General features: G+C 41.3%; 1 protein-coding gene across 1 annotated transcript in view; it reads right to left on the reverse strand.

Moving 5' to 3' along the window:
- Positions 1–21,621, reverse strand: part of RASGRF2 (Ras protein specific guanine nucleotide releasing factor 2) — a 114,660-nt gene that overhangs the window by 39,561 nt on the left and 53,478 nt on the right. Inside the window, exons 10-17 of the mRNA XM_066181959.1 lie at positions 17,749–17,909; positions 16,713–16,803; positions 15,761–15,897; positions 13,517–13,599; positions 11,299–11,547; positions 10,588–10,976; positions 3,673–3,801; positions 2,317–2,406 (exon numbers count right to left, since the gene is read on the reverse strand). Coding sequence (XP_066038056.1) covers positions 2,317–2,406; positions 3,673–3,801; positions 10,588–10,976; positions 11,299–11,547; positions 13,517–13,599; positions 15,761–15,897; positions 16,713–16,803; positions 17,749–17,909 — 1,329 coding nt within the window. The remainder of the gene's footprint in view (positions 1–2,316; positions 2,407–3,672; positions 3,802–10,587; positions 10,977–11,298; positions 11,548–13,516; positions 13,600–15,760; positions 15,898–16,712; positions 16,804–17,748; positions 17,910–21,621) is intronic.

Genomic DNA, 21,621 nt, shown 5'->3' on the forward strand with positions numbered 1-21,621 from the left:
TAATTTAATTAGTTCCTACTGGGAAAACCCAGTACTTTTCATCCTTACTTTGCTTTCTAAACAATCTCTAAATGCACTGGGTTAATTCATAAAGCAAACTGTGTCAGCGATTTCATGCAGAGTCTGATTCCAAAGGCAGAGAGTATTCATCATTCATATAAAAACTGCTAAAATAGGCGTTTGTGACAGGTACACCACACAGTGTGATGACACAGCACATACAGGACAAGGACAGAGCCAGACCCAGCCAGCAGGGGTGTAGGAAAGACAGGTCCAACCTGATCTCTTCCTGTGACCATTTGGCAGGTGAGGGGAAGTTGTGGAGGTGTCACCAGGAGTCTCACAGTATCTTCTGGAAAAGCTGCATCCCAGGTCCTGGAGAGTGGCATCTCCCCTGGGATAAGGACTGGCTGGTGGCCGAGCCCAGGGACAGTGCAGACAGCGCTGACCAGCTGGTGTCCAGCCACCAGCATTGTCCCCAGGGAGCAGTGTCGGGCCAGTCCTGTTCAATACCTTTGGTGATGACCTGGGCGAGGGGATCGAGCACTCTGTCAGTAGGTTCATGGGTGGGACACCAAGGTGGGTGGGAGTGTGGATCTGCTGGAGAGCAGGAGGGCTCCGCAGAGGGATCCAGACAGCCTGGACCATGGGCCAAGGCCACGGCTGTGAGGCTCAATGAGGGCAAGTGCCAGGCCCTGCACCTTGGCCTCAACAACACCCTGCAATCCTGGCTGGGGCAGAGGGCCTGGAAACCTGGGACAGGCCCTGGTGTTCTGGTGACAACAGCTGGACATGAGCCAGGGGGGCCCAGGTGGCCAAAGTGGCCAGTGGCACCAGGGCTGTATCAGGAATAGTGTGGCCAGCAGCCCCAGGGCAGTGACTGTCCCCTGTGCTGCCACTGCTGAGGCTCCATCTCCAGAGGTGTGTCCAGCTCTGGCCGTCAGTTCATGCAGGACCCTGAGGGGCTGGAGCGTGTCCAGAGAAGGGAATGGGGCTGGGGAAGGGCCTGGAGCCCCAGGAGCAGCTGAGGGAGCTGGGAAAGGGGCTCAGCCTGGAGAAAAGGAGGCTCAGGAGGGACCTTCTGGCTCTACACAACTCCCTGACAGGAGGGGACAGCCAGGGGGGGTCAAGCGCTGCTCCCAGGGAACAGGGACAGGAGGAGAGGGGACAGCCTCAGGCTGGGCCAGGGGAGGCTCAGGTTGGACATCAGCAGGGATTTCCCATGGCAAGGGTGGTCAGGCCTTGTGAGGGGCTGCCTTGGGAGGTTTGGAGTTCCCATCCCTGGAGGTGTCCAAGGAAGGCCTGGACACAGCACTCAGTGCTCTGAGCTGGGCACAAAGTGGGGATCAGGCACAAGCTTGACCTTATGATCTGGGAGGGATTTTCCAGCCTAAATGATTCTCTGATACAAGTTTCTAACACCAACATCACTGTCTTGTAATCTAAAGATCATAGGAAGCACACAAGACTAAGAGGAACAGTCATCCATGCTCATGCAGAAATTATTTTCTTCTCACCCATCAAGGACCAGAGCTCTAGACATAGTGGATACAAAATCTACTGAGATCCACAGGGATCATTTTCTGTCTTGAACACGGGTGATCTTGAGACTGGGGTCTTCAAAGCAGTTTCTTGACATTTCAGTGGGAAAGAGGGAAGCATGAGTTTACAGCCGGATTGTGTATTGTCACACATAATCAAAATGAACTGTGGATTTAAGCATGTCAAGCCAAAGGGAAATTGATTTTGTAGACTTTAAAAAAATTGTTATTTGCAATATGACCTATGAGGGGACCCTGTTAGTGGAAGATATTAATATGTCAAAGGGTACACAGCAAGATAAGCAGCACATTCAAAACTTAAGTATTTTATGTTGCACTAAATACCTTCAGTCAGTACTTGCTTTCCAAGGAATACACAGTATACACTCACAATAACTAAAACTGCATACCACCTTTGGACATAGAAAACCGTATTTTAAAAATAAAATCTTAAATTGTAGGTGAACTTTTAAAAATCCAAACAAGAAAGATACTGCATGAATGCTTAGCAGATCACATGCATGTCAAATATTAGTCTTCCAGTAATAAGATGGATTAGAAATATAAAGACATCAATCAGTAGGTTTGGAAAAGGCCTTAAAAATACCCAGTTCTAGCCCTGTCATGGGCAGGGACACCTTCCACTAGACCACGTTGCTCCAAGGCCCATCCAACCTGAGCATTTGCTCATAAGAACACAGAGGTGTGCTCTTGAGGAATGTTCATCTCCTGAGAACCTGTGAGTCACCTGCCTGTGCACAGCACACCCCCTTACCTGGTGGGCTCCCGTGCCCGGCTGCAGCTGTGGCAATGGCAAAAGCAGAAGCAGGAGACACTGAGCAGTGGCTGTTGTCAGCAGTCTGCACTGTAAAGGGGAAAGACAGGAAAAATAACTTCTACAAACTTTTTATCAACTGAAAACAAGACTTAGAATTTTCATTAATGTTTGTAACTTTGTGAACATTGTATTTATTAACACTGTCAGATTATTTTCTGTGAAAGACAATAGATGTATCACAATCATATTTGTGGTTCATATTTCCGTATCATTATAATTAATGTTACAATAGAAAGAACATCTAAGACACTGCCAAGGTGAGGAACAAGGTATTAACCAAATAAGAGGGAAAAAAAGAGATCCAGAAAAACAATAGCATAGAAAATTAACCTAAACAAAAAATTATGTCACAAAATTAAGCATATTCACCACCTTCTTCTGATAACTGGATTCTTATATTTTCCCTGGTCACTTGCCCAGGATGAGCAGAGTTTTGCAGATTTCATCCAGCTTTCTCTATGGGGAATGCTGTGCACATTGTCTCTAACTAGGACTCAGATAATTTGACACTGCCCACAGTTTCCAGCCCCCAAATCTTTCCCTCTTGCCAGAAATGTGCCCAATCACAGAAAATTACTCTTGGTTTAAATCTAAAGTGTCATGGCAACTTATTAGCCAGAAGACTCTGTTCTGCTTTGGTTTTAGTTCCAGGTATGAAACACCTACCCAGAAACCTGGCCTGCAGGAGCTGGCAGCCTTTTAAGTCTTCATGGATGCAGCTCACAGCCCTGCTAATGATTTCAAAGAGCCACGTGAGAACTATTTGAGGAGCTCCAGCTCTCATTTTCCTCTTCAATTGAGCAGCCCTTTCAAATTTTGGAATGAATAATGTGAGACCATCTGTAAATGTTCAGTGTTACACAAAGAAAGAGACATAGTCACTCCCCATTGACAACAATGGGTGCTGTGTGTTTCATGATTACAGATGGTGCCCAAAATATGTCCCCTCATCAGCTGAAAAAAATATGTCAGAGTCTTGAGAATTCTGTGAGAACAGGACTGATTCAATATTAGTCTTGAACTTGGGCACATTGTGCTAGCGCTATTTCAGAACAATGAATCATACTGGAGTCTCAACATCCTTCCATTCCTCATTATTGCCGCACAAATATAAAAGGCACGCTTCACATTTTAATGGCTTTTTTTTAATTTTTAACACCTGAGAAACAAGAAAAATACAAGCAAACCAGATGATTCAAACATTACTACTGCTTTCTACTGTCCTGCACAGACCACAGGCGAAGTGATTAAACTCTGAAGTGACTGGCAGAGCCAGGACACGTCAGCTCTCACCTCCTGGCTGCCGGTAGCGGAGGTGACGCGGTGTCGAAGGGGACCTGCACGGGGACAGCTCTGCAGTGTCCACCACTGAGGTGCTCTCAGGAATGGTCCTGTCCACTGACACAGATTCCAGGACTGCTGCTTTAAAAGAGAATAAATGTCAGTACTGATGATCATGCATAATTTGGTTTACAATGGCTTCAAACAGTACCGTTCCTGTAACTTGCCACGACATTTTACCATTAACTCAGAAATAACTATCCTCTAGATAGTGTTAAAGGAGTGGGAAAGTCTTATACCAATGACACAAAAGCTCATAAATAAAGAACTTGGTGAAAACCAGCAAGTTGTCAGTTTTAAAGTATGATGGATAAAACTTCACTTTCAATCAGGAGAATATGCAGTGACATCCACACATAATAAGGGTACTTGAACTAATAGGTTTTCTATAACCTAGGGAAAATAATCCTTGTTGAATAACAAAGTATAATGAAAACATGTCCAATAAAACTGCCAAACAGCACTGGAGAGCAGACTAGTCCATGGTGGAGTTCTTTTATCAGAAGAATAAAAAAAGGAATGGGATAAACACTACTTCCAAAATGAGGGAAAACAAGCTGGTAAAATACATCCTGCATTTGATGTGAATGACAGCTCTGCTTGCAGCATGAGCATTGTGTATATAAAGCTAAATACAAACAAAAACTTTGGGAAATAAAAACTCAGAAAGCAAACAACTTTGAAAGTAGGTAAAGAAAGTGAAAATCCCAGCCTGTAAAAGGGCAACAGTCATAGAGAACAGCAATCACCATAATAGTATGTCCTGGGAAACAGAATTTGTGCAGTTGTACTTGACTTAGAGTAAGCCAGAGCTGATTTTTTGGAACTCTGGCGGTATCAGAGCAACAGGATTACCCATTTCCATCTCCCTTATGAGATTTCTTTTTAAACTTACTCATGTTCATCAACATGCTACATGCAGCTGGGCAACAAAAGGACTCTCTATTGGAGGACAGAGCTCTCTACCTGCAAATTCCTCCGGACCAAGTGCAAGCTGTTCAGCATGAGATCCTCAGAGGGGTGGGAGACTGCACTGACAGCAATTTAGCATTTATATGGGCTTCTGGCCATTTACAAATGTTCCTTGTGCTGTCCAGGTAACACTTCCAACTTTGACAGACCACAATGAGAAACGTGAATAACTCTCCAACAGTGCCAACTGCTTACACTTGCGCAGAAGAACCTGCTCCTTACCAGTTCACTTTACAGTGTGTAGAAAAAATGTTTCAGCTACGACAGCAGTTACATGCCTGCAATTAATTTTGATGCACGGCCTGTATTTTGGAATATGCTATGCTATCATCTCATTGGTTTGAATGTGGCTAAAGTAGTGTACAAGAAGAATTTGCTCAACTTTGCATAGAAAAAACTCTCTTATGTATATATATAAATAGTCTGTTATGCAATTAATGTAAAAACATCCAGCATACTGGATATATAATATTCATGATTATGCACAACAGCTAACCAGTATTTTTTTGAAAGCATAAAGCATGAGCAAAGATCACAGAATCACAGAATATCCTGAGCTGAAGGGAGCAGTGTCCAAACACTCCTGGAGCTCTGGCAGCCTCGGGGTCGTGCCCATTCCCTGGGGAGCCTGGGCAGTGCCCAGCACCTTCTGGGAGGAGAACCTTTCCCTGATCTCCAGCCTGATCCTGCCCTGACACAGCTCCAGCTGTTTCCTGGATCCTGTCCCTGCCACAGGGAGCAGAGATGGGATGAAGCAGCAGCCCCAGCTGAGCTCTGCCCTCAGGTTCCTCTGCTCCAGCTGAACACACCAAGTGCCCTCAGCTGCCCCTTGTGTGGCCCCTCCAGACCCTTTTCCATCCCCACGTCACTCTTTCAGACACACTCTAACAGCTTTAGCTCTTTCTGATATGATGGTGCCCAAAAACTGTCCTCAGGACTCAAGGTGAGGCTGCACCAGCAAGCAATGCTGGGTCTGGTACCTCCCAGGACAGTGATGTCCCTCCTGGCTCCAGGCCACTGCTGATTCAGATCGAACTGGACATGAAGCAGGATCCCTGGGCCCCGTCCCACAGCTGCTCTCCAGCCCCTTGCTCTGCAGTTCATCCACAAAGCCAGGGGTGCCCATCCCAGGTGCAGAATCCCTTGTTAAACCTGAAACAGTTGGTGATTTCCCACCCCTCATTTGCTAAGCTCTCTCTGCAGGGCCTCACTGCCCTCAAGGGAGTTGACAGTTCCTCCCAATTTAGTGTCAACAGCAAACTTACTTAGTACTCCTTAGAATCCTGTGTCCAGGCTGCTAATGAAGATGCTGAAGAACAAAGGGCTGAGGACAGAATCCTGGAACCCCAGCAGTGACTGGTGCCAGCCCGCTGTCACCTCAGTCACTGCCACCCTCTGTGCCCACCTCATGAGCCCGTTGCCCACGATGTTTTTATCCACCTGTGGGCTGGACAGTTTGTCCAGATGGATCCTGGGAGAGATTGTTTCAAAAGCTTTGATGAAGTCCAAAAAGACCACATGCCTCGCCTGGGTCAGCCAGGTGTGTCACCCTGTCATAGAAGGAACTCAGGTGTGACCAGCAGGACCTTCCCCTTGTGAAGCTCTGCTGACCTATTATTGCCAGATGAATACCTGTTTGCTCAGCTGGTAGGGAAAAGACAATGATTATTTTGTAAAACCACTGGCCTGTGGAACTGCATAATGGGAATCATGTTAAACATCAACCAAGAAGAGGAGCAGGACAATATACATTCATCTCCAAAATAATGAATTACACTAGTTGTGCCAACTTGGTGCCAGATTTGGGAAAGTAACACCAAAGTCATGGAGTGGTAAAGTGTCACTTCAGGGCTGACAACCACCAGAGACCACTGTACAGACCCTTGAGACAGACAAAGTCATGTGAAAAGGGAAGGAACATATGTTGATGACTTTGGGGAAACGATTATCATATGTATGTTTGTTATGGGAAAATCAGTGAGCATGCATGTAAAATACAGCCTGGGAACAGGAGCCTTTTCTGTGGTCAGCATGCACGGTATTTCAGAAGAGATAGCCCCTCATGCCTCCAGCTGAATGAAGAATGGCTGCTGCTTAATGCTGCACTGGTGTTAGGAAGGTTTTATTTTTCAGTAACACAATGCCTCCAGGTGTTTTTCAACATTTCCCAGGATAATTTTCTCTGCAACCTTACCAGGCATTGAAGTGAGACTGATGGGCCGTAGTTCCCAGTGTCATCCTTCCTGCACTTTTTGAAAATTGGGACAATGTTAACCAGCTTCCACTCAATTGGGACCTCTCCAGATTCCCAAAACTGTTCAAACATCTAGAGAAGCCTCACAGTGACATCAGCCAACTCTTCGAGTATTCTCAAATGAATCCTGTCAGGCCCCACAGATTTACAGGGATCCAGCTGGTGCAGCAGATCCCTACAACATCAGGATCAACTGTGAGTTTATCGTTCTCAAGCCATGGTCACTCAGCTCAGGGCACTGGGACTCCCGTAGCCTATGCTGAAGTGAGGTAAGGAAAACAATGTCTTGTCAAACTCCCTATTTGTGAGGTGACCACCCTCATTCTGGAATGGGTCAATGTAATTTCTGCACTGGATTTTGTTGATGTATTTTGAAACCCTAATTTTATTGTCCCCCACAGTTCTGGCAAGTTTCAACTCCAGTTAAGCTTTGGCTGCAAAAGCTTTCTCCCTGCAGAGCATCATCTCTGCATTCCTGCCATGTCACTCAACCCTCTCCTGCTGGGCATACACCTCCCTTTTCTGCTTTACCTCCAAAACAAGATCCCTGCTCAGCCAAGCCAGCCTTCTGTCTCATCTGTTTGACTGTCAACATTTTGGATTTGCCTCTTCCTGTGCCCATAGGAGGTGATACCTAAAAAGTGACCCACACTGATGGACCCCAGAACCTCTGGAAGAATTTTCCCAGGGATCTTGATCACTATTTCCCTGAGCAGCATTAAGTCTGCTCTGCTCATGTCCAAAGGTGAAAATTTTCTGACGCTTTTCCTCCTAGCAACAGAGATTTTAAACTCAATCACTTTGTGGCTGCTGTAGCAAAGACAGCCACCAATCATGTCATTCATGCAACCCTCTCTGTTAACAAGCAACAAATCAAGCAGAGCAACTTTCCTAGTCAGCTCTCCTAGTACTTGTATGTGAAGCTGTCATCCAGGTGTTTTAGTAATCTTAAACTTTTGAGAAGGGACTTAACTTGGGAGAGAATTACATCACCATTTGTCCTCCTAACTGGTGCTTTTTATCAATTATACTAATTTCTTAACACCTACAAAATGCACTCACCCTTGTGGGGATGGGCTTTTGTGGACATCTTTCCATAATTGCCCCGAAGGCCTTCAAATAAAGATCCACTCTTATATTACCTCCTTGCTAAAATTATATCAAATTTCATTTCCAGGTTGGGAAAAAGGCAACAGTCCAGGCTGGAAGATCTATAGCAGTGATGCCTTGATAACTCCCAGAGACACCTTCATCATTTGACTGTTCATTGATTCTTACCAAGAGCATCTCAGTTGTGCCCTCCCTATATTCTAACCCTTCTGTTACATACAATGCCTCCCTCTGTCTCCTCTGCCCTGCCTATTCTTCCTAAAGAGTCTGTAGCTGTTCAATTAGGCACTTCAATGACAGGACTCATCCCAGCAAGGTTTCACTTATGCCAGTGATGTCAAATCACTGGGACTGGGCCAAGGATTCGAGCTCCTCTTGTTTGTTCTTCATGCTGTGTATGTTGGAGCAGAAACACTTCAGCTGTGGTCTGTTGTCGCCATCACCTCCCACCAGCGCTCAGTTCCTCAAGTTTTGGTGCATCACCTCATTGTCTCTCACTACCCAGCCTGGTTTTGTCCCTTCCACCTTCCAAACTAGTTTAAAGCTCTATCAGTGAGTCCTCCTAGTTCCTGTGCTAGAAACCTTTTTCCCCTCTGAGAGGTGCATCCCATCAGGGGTCAGCAGATCAGGTGTTGTATAGACCATCCCATGGTCAAAAACCCAACATTATTCTGATGACACCAGCACTTGATAGGCAGACTCCTAGAATGCTACAGTGGATAACTTGCCTGTTGAAAAGGGATTTTTTGTTAAACAATAGGCAACATTCTGTAAAACCAATCCCTTGGCATAATGAAACATCTAATTTATTTAGCAGGGCACTGCTAATCCATCAGTAGGGAGCAGACATAACTTTTCAATCACATTTGTCTTACTTTGTATTTGGTAATACTTTTCTTCTTTGCTCTCATTAATTTTTTGTTATTATAGAACTAGCAACTAAAATTGAACTACATTTTGCTCAGATTTACAGATCAAGTTCCTCAGACTGCAAGCCAGGCCACGTACAACCTGTTTTAAATATTGATTTTAGGAATTAAAAAAAAGCATTTTTAAATTGCATTGTTTTCTGTTTAGTGTAACAACAATAAAAAAAAAAGATTACTGCAAACTTCTATTCCAATTAAGAGGATCATTCCTCTGTCCCCAAAGGAGAAATAATGGTGACTTCTGTTTCCCACGAGACTGGAGCTGCTTTCTTGCTTTGGCATCTATAACTACAATGCTCCCAACCCCAGATACCCACATTGAGCGGTTTTCACCAACCAACTTCATCCCTCTGAAGTAAAACTCATTCCGAGGTGCCTTACAGCATCCATAGAGGAAACAGGCTTTTGCTCAGCAGCAATTAATCTATTTTAGACTTGTACCTTCTGGAGGGATAGCCAGGTGACATTCACACCACCTGGTGCAAATGTCACCAATGTACCGAGCACATCGCAGGCATTATTTATTTGGATTAGAGATGGAACTTTCATGGAAAACCAGCCCTCTATGCAAACATAGAGGTCTTTCTTTTCAACTTAATATTTCACTTCCTGTAGTACATGGTACAACTCAAAAATCTCTCACCTCAAAAAACATGACTGGCATAAAATATTCTCTTCTGCCCTTCTCCTTAACACTGCACTGAAGTGAAAACAAGGTGCTGTGAGTTGGAACGAGATAAGCTTTGAGGTCCTTTCCCACCCAGACCATTCTGTGATCCTATGACTTTGCCATGCTGCTGTTCCTGGGAAGGAACAGCAAAGCACTGGGAACAGAGAGCATATCACAGCCTCAACCAGAGGAGCAGCAGTGTGGCAGGACGTGTCCTCCCATTCTCCACCACAGACAGTTGGTGCAGATATGGAAGAGATAACCCAGGGGCTGAAGGGCTCAGCAAAGGGTCATCTCCAGCACCAAAAGGGCTCAAGCCTCAGTTAAGACTCAACATCTAAGTCTGGAGAGCGCATGTGGGAAGAGATAAACAAATATTCTTGACTGTTTTACAAACTATAAAAGACACACAAGTTATCACAGAGGCAGAAGGTTCCTACACCCTGAAAGTGTTCAGGACTTCTCCCTGGAGTTTGGATGCAGATTCCATGGTTACTTCCTTGAGGATTGAGGGAAAGGATCTTGATGTGTGCCCCACCAATAACTGGATGGTAAGATATATTGAATCCTAAGTTATATTATTTCTTCACTAGCTGTAACATTAATAAGGTACCTTTAACCTCACACTATATATACCAACTAGCACTTTTCTTTTTGTCCTTATTCCTATGTAGTATTAGTTTGTTTTATGTCTTATGTCTGTTAGTTTTCTGTCTAATAAATAAGTAATTCAATCTGTAACAGATCAAATCAGCCATTATCAAAGAACTTGCATATGAGGGGCAGTTTGGGGATACTGGCCACCTCAATAAAGCTACTGCCTGCTGCCAGAGGCCTGGGCAAAGGACAGGGATTTCTCTAAACTCGCACATCTATTTGTAACAATCAGCGAGCAGCACGCTCGATTCCAGCACTCTGTGGGTATGGAATACCTCTGCGGATGCTCCTCCTCAGCTTGTTGCAGAGGTCCAGGCGTGGATTCTCCAGGCCGTCCTCAGCTGAGCCCGGGCTCTGCTCGGGGGACGACAGCCCCCGGCTCAGGTCCAGCGGCACCTTGCTGCCTGTCGGTGGTGGGGACGTGGCCGGGCTGTAGTTTGAGGTAGGACTGCTGGCCACAGACGAAGCTGAGAGGTCAAGGGCACCGATCCTGGAGTTCAGCGGGGAGGTCAGGGACAGTTTGCGGGTCCTGGCAGGTGAGGAGGTCCTAGAGAGTGACAGGGGAGGAGGAGAGGAAAACTTGCGGCAGAGATGTGGCGACTTTCCATCAGCCAGGAACTCCCCTCTGTTGTTCTGACTGGTGGCAAAGAACAGCTCCAAGGACCTGAGAGTCAGAAACACAAAAAAGCAACACGGTAGCAAACACTGAACATATTTAAGTGAAAACACTCAAGTTTTGAGCAAATCTGCATGACACTACAAAATCTGTGTGACACTTAGTCCTCAAAGCTTGGGCATATAGCTGAGACAGACCCTCCTTAAAAATGATGCTTTCTTTGCTCACTAATAACCCTTTCCTTAGACTATTTACAAGCAGAAAATAATGAGAAAAACACCCACCAAATGAACCACGACCAAGGCCGTGGTATCTCTTCAAAAAATTTGTGACAGAAATGTCACAGGAGGGTGGGGACCTCTGTGTTTACCTGACAGGAATGGAGGTGAAGGGCCGCCTGTAGATGTCGGAGAGCTTTTCCAGGACCACAGCCGCAGTGGTAAAGATGCGGTAGGTGTGCAGGAAGGTGTTGAGGAAGTCGATGCTCAGGAACCGCAGGTCTGTCAGCCGCTCCAAGAGGCGCTCCACACTCGCGTAGCGGATCTGTGGGACTTTGCAGGAATTCAGCGTTTTGCTGAAGCAAATATCAATGTCATCTCTGTGAAGACGCGCGTCAGATCTACAAAAAAGTCAAATTTAAAACACTTTACCAACGAGTGATCATGGCTAAGGAGTGGTACACCTTTCGCTGTTCCTGTCAACATAAAAGCAGCAAATATTTATGCATTATTGTGTTTCATCAGTGCAGGAAGATTTTTAATTTGTGGTGATACCTGCTACCATAACTAAGGGACCTTAAATTTTTTTTGGCAAATGTTTTACACTTCAAAGCCTTAATCATGCTTAGATTTGAAAATCTAAGTCCTGTTGTCCTGAAACAGAACAGGTGGCAGAATTGTCCCCTCTTGCCTCTTTCAGGCTATTAGTGGCCCATAGGTCTATATTACTAAAATCTCAGTCGGGAATACTTGTTTGTAATGTTTTCTGCTGGGATCAAGCTTTATCTAGATTAAAATAATGGATCCTAGAACAATCCAGCAAAATTAACCCCTTAAGCTAGGTTTAAGCCTAGCCTGCAAATTAACACTGGCCTTCAGATCCAAGAATTACTTTTTTATTTTAAAAGAAGAAAGAGGGAACAGCACAAAATATCTCAAATTTCAAAGCAGAAACCAAGAAGAATCCTTGTTTTAGTGAAAAAAAGAAAAACAAAAAACAACCAATTTTTGCTTAGCAAGAATCATTTACATAACCCTACCCATAATGGGGAGCTTTTCCCCTCAAATTCTGTTTTGCTTACTTTGTAAATAAACAGGATGAATGCTAAGTTAAGCATCTTTCAATATACCCCATCTTTTTGTTAAAAATTATTGGACTTTCTCAGAAGAAAGATCAGGATATTCCACACAATTTTACACTGTATTACATAAAAGAAACAACAACAAAAGAATCTTGTTTCCTAATCTGGGTCCTCCAAAAAGTGGCAATTTTTTGTTTATGTATCATCCAATGACATCCAACTCTGAAAATCAAACTGTGCTGCAAATCAGGCAAGTAAAATTTAAGAAGGAGAACATGAGATCTGGGTCTGCTGTGAAGGTCTGTATGCTCTTTAGAATTGATATTCCTTTCTGTTGGCACTGGGACTGAGGTCCTGCTGTACTTTGAAAGGGGACAAATGTACTTTTAAAACTCAGCAGGTGACAGAAGTGTTTATGCACTGGAGAGTTCCTGGAATAAAGCTGAAGTCAATAAAATGCATTCTTTCCAGGGATCAAAGGTATGTGCCCTAACAGTGCATTCCCAGATGTTTTCCCTCTCCCATTTCTAAGCACAAAGACAGGAGAGGAAACAACTACAGAAGAGTCATTCAAGAAATCAAGAGATGTAACAGATAATAGTGAGAAGGGAAATGGTTTTATGTCTATCCTTGTTTCATTCACTTATATATTCATTATTTCCTAATAAGGAAAACTCATGTAAATTGAGGTATATAGAAGATTCAAGTTGTGTCGAAAATCTGGAATCATGTACTGAAAATATCTCACTAGAAACAAAAACCATTTATTGCAACTAATGACCAAGAGAATTCAAAGGTAAGGGAAGCAGCCTTATAAACAATGATGCTACTTCGACGTGATCAGATAAAATCATGAGAGAAAATATTTTTTTAGCAGAAATAATAGAAACATAAAGAACAAAACCTTTGGCTAATATAACAAAATACCTTTGAAAACAGTACTTGTCTGCAGTCACACAAATTCTGAAGACATTTTTTGAAATTCCAATAAAATTATGAGATGACAAGGAAGAGCTAACTGAGAACAAAATCATTCATCAGAGGTATAACTGAAGCCAACTACTCAAAACCCAGAAAAACCTAAGTTGTGATCCAACACTGTGAATTGAGAGTTCACCACTCTGAGTGATCCCTACAATTCCAAGAAAGGACTTTGAAAATACATGTTTTGGGATATAGAATCAGTTCCATTCAACCTAAAGGTTTGCATTTTCTAAACATACGCTTTATCTTGTTAAACTTTTGTTGAAGAAACACAACAGTCTATTTTGTTTTCTTTTGCACTTACTTGATCATATGTGGCACTGTGACCTTGGAGTTTTCTTCAAACACTATTGTCATTAATCCATTGCACCTTATATTATCAATGCACTGTGAAAATAAACATTGAAAACTGTTAAAATCAAAACACAGGGTTAGGAGACTTATTTCCACACTTTCCATATCCCTATAAGCTCAAAGCACAGCTTTTGCAGGGTATGGGCTGATTAAGACAAGGTATTTTCTCAAATGAAAAGCAGTGATGCAAGAATTAGAGTCGACATGCTTCTCTAGCCTTTGCCTCTCAGGGTATTCCATTCAGCAACCTTTTTTTCCCACATGATTAAGTATTTTGAGTTGGAAGTGATTTTCCTTTGAAGCTCCTTTGAAAGGGAACAAAACTCATTATTTCTAGTATTTCCTGAAAGAGTGTAGGCTTGAGAAATCAAGACCACAAGAAAGTCAGAATACTTTATACTCCAAGGGGTACGGTAATATCTTAATCTTTACTCTGCAAAAGACCAGAAGGGAATATAAAAAGCTTCCAGAAACACACTTGTAACAACAAATTCAAGTGCTGCTCCTTGTGAAACACAGCTGTGAGGAAACCATCCAAGCTATTCCCCGCAAGCTCTTGCATAAATGTTTCAGGCTGGGAATTAGGAGGGACTTTTATGTAGTTTAGATGAGCTCCAAGAAGGGAACAGAGCTGGGGAAGGGGCTGGACCTGCCTCCAAACCCTACAGGGCACTTGTCTTTATAATACTTTCTACTTTTATTCATATATACATATATACATACTTAAGTATATGCATTTGTATGTATTTTTATATGGACAATCTCCTTACATCAGTAAAAAGCAGTTTCAAAAATTATCACACACATTTATCTTGACTTCAAGAATACAAGTAGCCTTCAGGCTTTGGAACATTTTTATAGCAGAGCAACGATTGATATTGCATTGCTCAAACCTGATAATCACAGGCCTCTTCATGTTTAGATTACATCTAGAGCGATTAATTTAAAATATCATCTATGTAGTTTTATGTGGGTTTCAATTCAGGATTTTAAGATTATTTGGAAAGTGCAGCTGCAATAATTCACAGCATGATTTTATGAAATCATTATCTAAAAGCAATGAGAAACACATTTAGTAGAAATACTTATATTTCCCCTATTTGGCCTTGAAATGTTTCAAAGAAGACCTTAGTACCAATCATGGTATCAGACGACTTTTAAAATTATTATAATTTTGGGTAAGAATGGACTTACTCATGTTCTTAAATGGTCTTTCCATGTCAGCAAATAACTCCAATAATTTTACATGTCAATGGAACAAAATAATTCTCTGAAAATATATTTTGTAAAAACTTCTCCAGCCAGGTCCATCTGTAACACAGCAAGTTGCAGCTCACACTGTATTTTGAGATTTTTATTTTCCTACTTTTGTTCTTTCAAATATGTTAATCCAGCACAAAGTAAGTCAGAATTCTTATTTTTAAGCAATTTCTACTCATTATGATGATGATTCATCTAGAGATGCTGCCAGCAATGATAGCAACTTTGGAAATGCATGACATTCCATGCTGATATTTCTCTAATCAGCTATTTCTGTCTAAATTAATAGAGGATAGGACCTGAATTCAGAACTATGAGAGATTTATGTTCTTGTTTGTGTGCATAAACAAAACACAAATAGCCTTGATTTAGCTCTGGTTAGCTGGAAGTTCAGTGGTTTTCTTTGATTGCATTCAACTTATTCCCTCAAATAGACTATGATGAAGTTTGTCTATTATGTTTTTAACTAAAAGTGGTGTAAAAAAGCCCAAACTTATCCCTGACATTTAAAAATTTTTAAATACCCTTTTGTTCATTCACAACATAGACAGTTCCTGCACACTGTCAGAATGCTCAGTAATTATTTATCGTGGTTTGTTAGTATTCATTTTTGGTAGAAAAAAGAGTTTATCTCATTTTCTTATTTCATTATTGATGTGATATGGTATCATTTTCCAGCTAGGAAATGATAGGTGGTTTTTGATCTGTATGAAAATCATGAACAAACCATTACTATCCTTCTTCTTAAATCAAAATATGTATCTGGATGGGCTCTCCTTAAATGTTTGAATTTTGAGAATGGGCAGCACTAAGAGTTTTTCATACATAACACAGCAAATCAAAGATATTCAGCACCCCTGTGCCAGGCTGGTTTTTAGAAGCACAGAGTGAACAAAGACATCACTAAAACCAGGTGAGAAAAGCACTGAGGTACCTGGCTGATGTCACTTGTCCATGCAGCTTTCTCCTGCCGTGACGGGGCCAAAAGGACAACAGTGAAAGGAGGAGCATCTGTGGGCTCCACTATGAGCTTGAAATCCAGGTGTCCAAACACCTGCCCAGAACCTTTTGCTTTACAGCCAGAGGGAGAGAAAAAAGTCACAATGTGAAACATCAGAGCATATGACAAAGAAAACAGTGGTTTCATTTACAATGGAAATTGCTTTAAAACATCTTCCTGATAAAGAGCAAATTCAATTAGGTATCCAACAACTTGTTTCCTTGTTCACACGTGCCAAGCACAAAACTACTGGTATTTGCACTTCAAGATAAAGTTTCTTATAACACTTGTATGCTAATACGTCCTCACCATACTACAAGTATCATGCAAATTAATGAAACTACTTTCACAATTCAAGGGCAAAATTTTACTGCAGGATGGAAGCCAAAAGGAGTAATAATAAAATCTGCCTGAGACTGTATTTTGTAATTCCATTTGAACAAGCTCACAGTCCAGATTTGTGGGGAGCCCAAGACAAAAAACTTCTCATTAATTCTTCCAAATCACTCAACCCCTGTGTACTTCAGAAAGTAATTATCTGCTGCTTACTTAAGGCATTTTTCCTTTTTTTTCCATTTATTTTAAATTTTTATTTTTATTTTATTTTCCAAGATGTTCTGGGTGAACTTGAATATGAAAGTCAGCAGATAACTTGTCACATTTCTCCAGCCAACCCTCTTGAAAATACAGTAAGGGGTGTCAACAGCAGGAACAAATACAATAAAACAACCCCCCACCTGAGCCAGCATGTCCATTATTGGAATAGCCATTCTACTGAATCAGTTTTACACTGTATTCCACTGGTTTCACAAAAACATATCTATTTGCTCTAATTAAAAAAAAAAAGGAGGGGTACTAATTTTAGGAAACTAGAAACTGTACTTACTACTGACAGCTGAATTTAACTTACAATCATCATCACTCGCTTCTGTCTCCTCGACCAGTGTGCACTCTATTAAAGACAGAACACCTCCTGTCTGTGGAAACAAAGCACATTTCACACAAATGTTATTTATTCCCATTTGTCACAGGTGCTTTTAAATGCTGACATGCCTTACTCGAACATTTTACATTACTCAAAGCTGTAAGGAAGATACCTCAATTTCATGATGCATGTTTTTTCCTTAAAGAACTAAACCCAAACAGATTAAATAAAATATTTTTCTTAATCCAACAGATCAATAGTACAATGCACAAAACTTATTTCACTTTTACCATGCTGTAATTTATGGCACACGCAGACTTGCTCACAAGCTCCAAAAAAGTTTACTAGAATTTCATCTTCTGGTTTTTTAAAGGTTCCATTAGACTGTATTTATTTTGCATAAGTACTTGAACTATTTAAGAGGTGCAAAGTGAGAAAGCACAAGAACCTTAATAACCTCTTGGTATGCCAAATTAAAATTCCATTCAACATAAGCCACTCCATGAACTACCCATAAGGCAGCATTATGAAAGCCTGATTCCCAACAAATGTAACTAGATTGTTCTTAGATGACATTTTAGTTTAAGAGAACATGCTGTTCAGGAAAACAGAAATTACTTTGAAAATTAATTTTATTAGAGCACTGGAAAATGTTCTTTGGCAATTCTGCAGGGTTGTACTGACTGATTTATGCACTAAAAACTGACCTAAATTCAGTGCTAGATACACTGAATTTATTCACTACCTCAAACAAATAGATACATCAATGCCTTGTTTCTAATGTTCAGTTTACTAGAATTAACTGGGTCTAAAAAAATGAAAATTTTCTGAATTCTATCATTTGCAATGAAAAGAGAAAGCAGTTAAACATTGTGCACCACTCCATTTTTGTTTATAGCCACTAATGCAAAGCTCAGGTGAAAACCCTAAAACAGTAAAATGTTGACAGCTCACCAAACATGTGTTTTCATTTTAAATCATAATATAAAATCCATACCTTAAGAAGATGCAGTTTTCCTCCTGAACTTCTTGTACAAATTAAAAAGTGTTTTGTAAACAAGAAGCATTGTCTTTCCCCTTCTTTCTTCAAAGACAATGAGCCCAGGCGAACTTTACTCAGCTTTCCCCTCTCAACTGAGGGGACTTGGATAAGGGAACCTGGTAATGAAGGTGCAAAACTTACTGTATTACACTAATATTTAGTGGGCAGTGCTCAAGTTGTTTTTCCATTGAATACGACTACGTTAATTAACGCAACTCTTCATTCCAGTATAAATGTGCATCAGTGTCTCTTTTAAGCACAAGTCAATCCCTTTTCTACTGCACAAGTTCCCTTTGTTCTCATCATAAATAGACTCAAGTACAGTCTAAACTAACACTTGTGAACATGGCAGGATAAGATCTAGGGCTGATTAGGCAATTAAACACACTAAGAGGCCATTGATCAGAAAATGTGGCTGAACAGCAAACACCACTTTGACAGCCACTACACCTGCAAAAGACAAGGCACTTCCAAACCAAAGAGACAGAATGGAAAGAATATGGAAAAGTTCTTTCTGGTGGAAAAGAGTTTGTGTGTGTGCCCATGTGCAAGAGAGATGGAAATGAAGCACATTTCTTCTTCTTATCTTGTACTGCATAATTGTCAGTGCTCCACAGCTCATCTGAAATGTGTTACCAGTAAAACACTCCCGAACTAAATTGAACCTGCTTACATAAGCCTGAATTTTGCTTTGCAGAGCTCCAGGCTGGGGACAGCTCTGCTTCTCTGCTGTTTCACATCTCAGTCTGTGACCAACTTTTCCATGATTGATCCCACCATGTGTATCACCTCCAAATTTGGAGCAGGAGTTAAATTTGGTGGTGAAGTGCAACTCCTTTGTAGATTAAACAGAAAGATTTCTACCACACAACTTGCTGTTAGCAGACAGGGCAGATAAGAGACCTCCTAGTCTCATTCTCACACATCCCTCCTCACTATTACCTTTACACTGGCTCATGTCTTGTTCCAGCATCAGGCACTCATACAGCTAAACCAGCAGGAAAATAATGCTGGGAAGAGGCAGCTGACTTAGCTCCCTGATAGAAGCAAGGTCACAAAAGCACTGAGAAGCTGATGATGCAAAGGGAGCTGCACAGCAGAACAAGCAGGAGGAGAAGGCTTTGACCTGCCTCTTCCAGATACGAACTAGCACAGCTGCAACAAAGCCCAAAGTAGTGGCAGCATCCTGACACAATGCCAGCCTGACAGAATTATCCATGAAATATTAGATTAGCAATTCTTACTCTGTGTTGTCAAAAGAATTATCTTTCTCAAAGTTCACATACACAATCTTAAATTAACAAACAGAGAAATTGCAGTAACTGAGAAAGCTGCTATTTATCTACATTTTTTTCTACTCTTAGCTCTCTCTATATATTTAAGTAGCCTTAAGTTATAAGGCTATATAATACGTAAACTTCTATTGACACAGAAAAATACACAGCAGTACATTCACCAGAGAACAGTGTTCTCTGACAGACATTTCACATTTAGACTAAATGTGTATAACACAACTCATACCACCAAAACAGAATAGTGAAGTTATGCCTAGAATTTTGCACAGGAATTTGGAACATTTCAGATTCACTTACATTCTGACTCAAACCCATAAATATTTATTGGCTGTTGTGTATTTCCCCTGGACAAACAGCCAACCTGCCTCAGCTGTAAAGAGAGAGGGAAGAGACCATTTCCATGTGTTGGAACAGTGACTTTTCCATGTTACACTGGCGGTCCCTCAAGCCACACTGCAAGGCCAGCATGTCCAAAATAACTCCCAGACAAAATTCAAGGGTACTTCTAGTCCTAAAATTTCATCTACACATTTAGGGTAGCAATATTCAATCTATACATTTTGTTTCTGCTTTGCAGAGCAGAGTAATAGTACCTATAAATATGATATGCTTACAGTTTACTTTTATTTATTTGTTTTTATTTTCCTTAGAATGCTTTCAGGACAAACATACTCTGTTCTGCCATAATGTGCTGAAGGTTAAACAATGTTCTTGCACAGAGCTGAAATACTGTTTAATAAGGTAAAACAGAGCAAACCTCTCTCTGAAAGCAGAAAACAGAGACTGCATTTTCTCTCTTACAAATCTGTGGAAAGGAACACACCTACACAATCTGCATGGCTCACACCAAGCAAGGACCTTGGGCATTCTCATCAGGCTCTAGTGGTTAACAAAACTGGGCATTGGCTCTACCACAGATTTCCTCTTAAGGAATAAAATGGTCACAATTGGCCTATGTACAGATGCAATAAGCAAGTGAAGCTAATTTTAGAACATTCACTAACAGTATAGTTTGGACAATAGTGTAATGCCACGAATTTTTATCCAGCCACAGTCCTAAGCACTTTCAGATCTTCAACACTTCAACAGTCACTCTCTCAGCCTTTGCTCAATCAAAGGAATATAAAAGGCTGTATTCATAAACAACAAAACCCAAATATTCATAAGTTTACATTGAAGTGTCTGATTTACCAACTCAGTCTGGTTTTCCCCACACTGGAGGTTTTTTGGGCTTTTTACTCTTTTTTTGTTGTTTGTTTTTACTGCTCAGAGGGTTAAACACTGGAAGAGGTTGCTCACTCAGGGAGGCTGTGGAGCCTCTGCCCTTGGAAACAAGAAAATACTGACTGGACATTGCAGAAAGCAACCTCCTCCAGCTGGTGCTGCTTTGAGGCTGGAATGGGTAATTTCCAAAGCCCCTTCCAACTTCAGCTATTGCATGACTTTGTGGTTATGGTACCTTTATCAGTAGAGGTAAATTCACAGCAGCAGATGGCAGAAACATCAGAGTGTTTGAAGGCACCAGAAGGGCTCAAGGTGCTCAGTTGCTTGGATGTCAACAGATTTGAGACTCCATGAGTGTCCTTTAGCCTAACAAAGAAAATGTTCCTCACTTGTTTGTGTGCCTGACTATAAAATCTCTACCTAAGTAAGAGGCAGGGAAAATCAGACCCCAAGAAACTCAAACGAGAAATCACAATCTGCACTGCAAAACACTGCCAGAACAGTTCCTATGGTCTCAACATGTACAGCTCAACAGAATCAAACTCTTCATAAAAAATGTAAAGTCTGTAACACAAAAAGAAGTTATAATTAATATCCACCAAAAAAAAAAAAAAAAAGCGCCTGAACAAAGGTAGTGGCACCTCTCTACTGTTTTAACCTGAAACAGAAGTTGCTGTGCCCATCTGCACTAATCAACACAACAAAGAGAAGCCTAACTGAAATCAGAGGAGATGGGCATCACTGCCAAAGTGACCCCACTGTCAGACCTAAAAGGAAAATAGGCTCCATTACTTCATTTGCTTTATTCAGATTTCTGCCCTTGCACAGAATCACATGCAGTGGATATTCCACCAGATAAACTGATTCAACCTTGTGTAACATACACTTCCGTCCACTGTCCTCTGACTGTGTGTCTAGAAATAAATCTGAATTTAATTTGCTTACAGGGTTTGGCCTGGCCCTAAATTACACCAACAGTAATTTATTCAGACTTTACATTTGTTCAGTGGGTATAGAGGCAAAACATTACCAGTCAGTCTTAACGGGAAAATCCCAATAAACAAAAATATATATTTGTATTACATATTGTAATAATCTTGAAAAAAATTCTAAAAGTTAATTAGATTTCATGGTACAAGTCAATCTAGAATAACCACAGCATTATAATATTTTGGTTGTGGGTGCAAAACAACTTGTCTTTATTATTAAAGCCATATTCATAACTCTTAAAAACACCTCAGATACAACAAATGCATACATTTAATGAAGAATCAAGTAATTCAGTAGGGTTTGCAAAAACAATATTGTT

This window comes from Chamaea fasciata, unplaced genomic scaffold (genome assembly GCF_029207755.1).
Source record: "Chamaea fasciata isolate MVZ Bird 193981 ecotype frontalis unplaced genomic scaffold, bChaFas1.0.hap1 SCAF_4, whole genome shotgun sequence".
In the NCBI taxonomy this organism is placed as follows: Eukaryota; Metazoa; Chordata; class Aves; order Passeriformes; family Sylviidae; genus Chamaea; species Chamaea fasciata.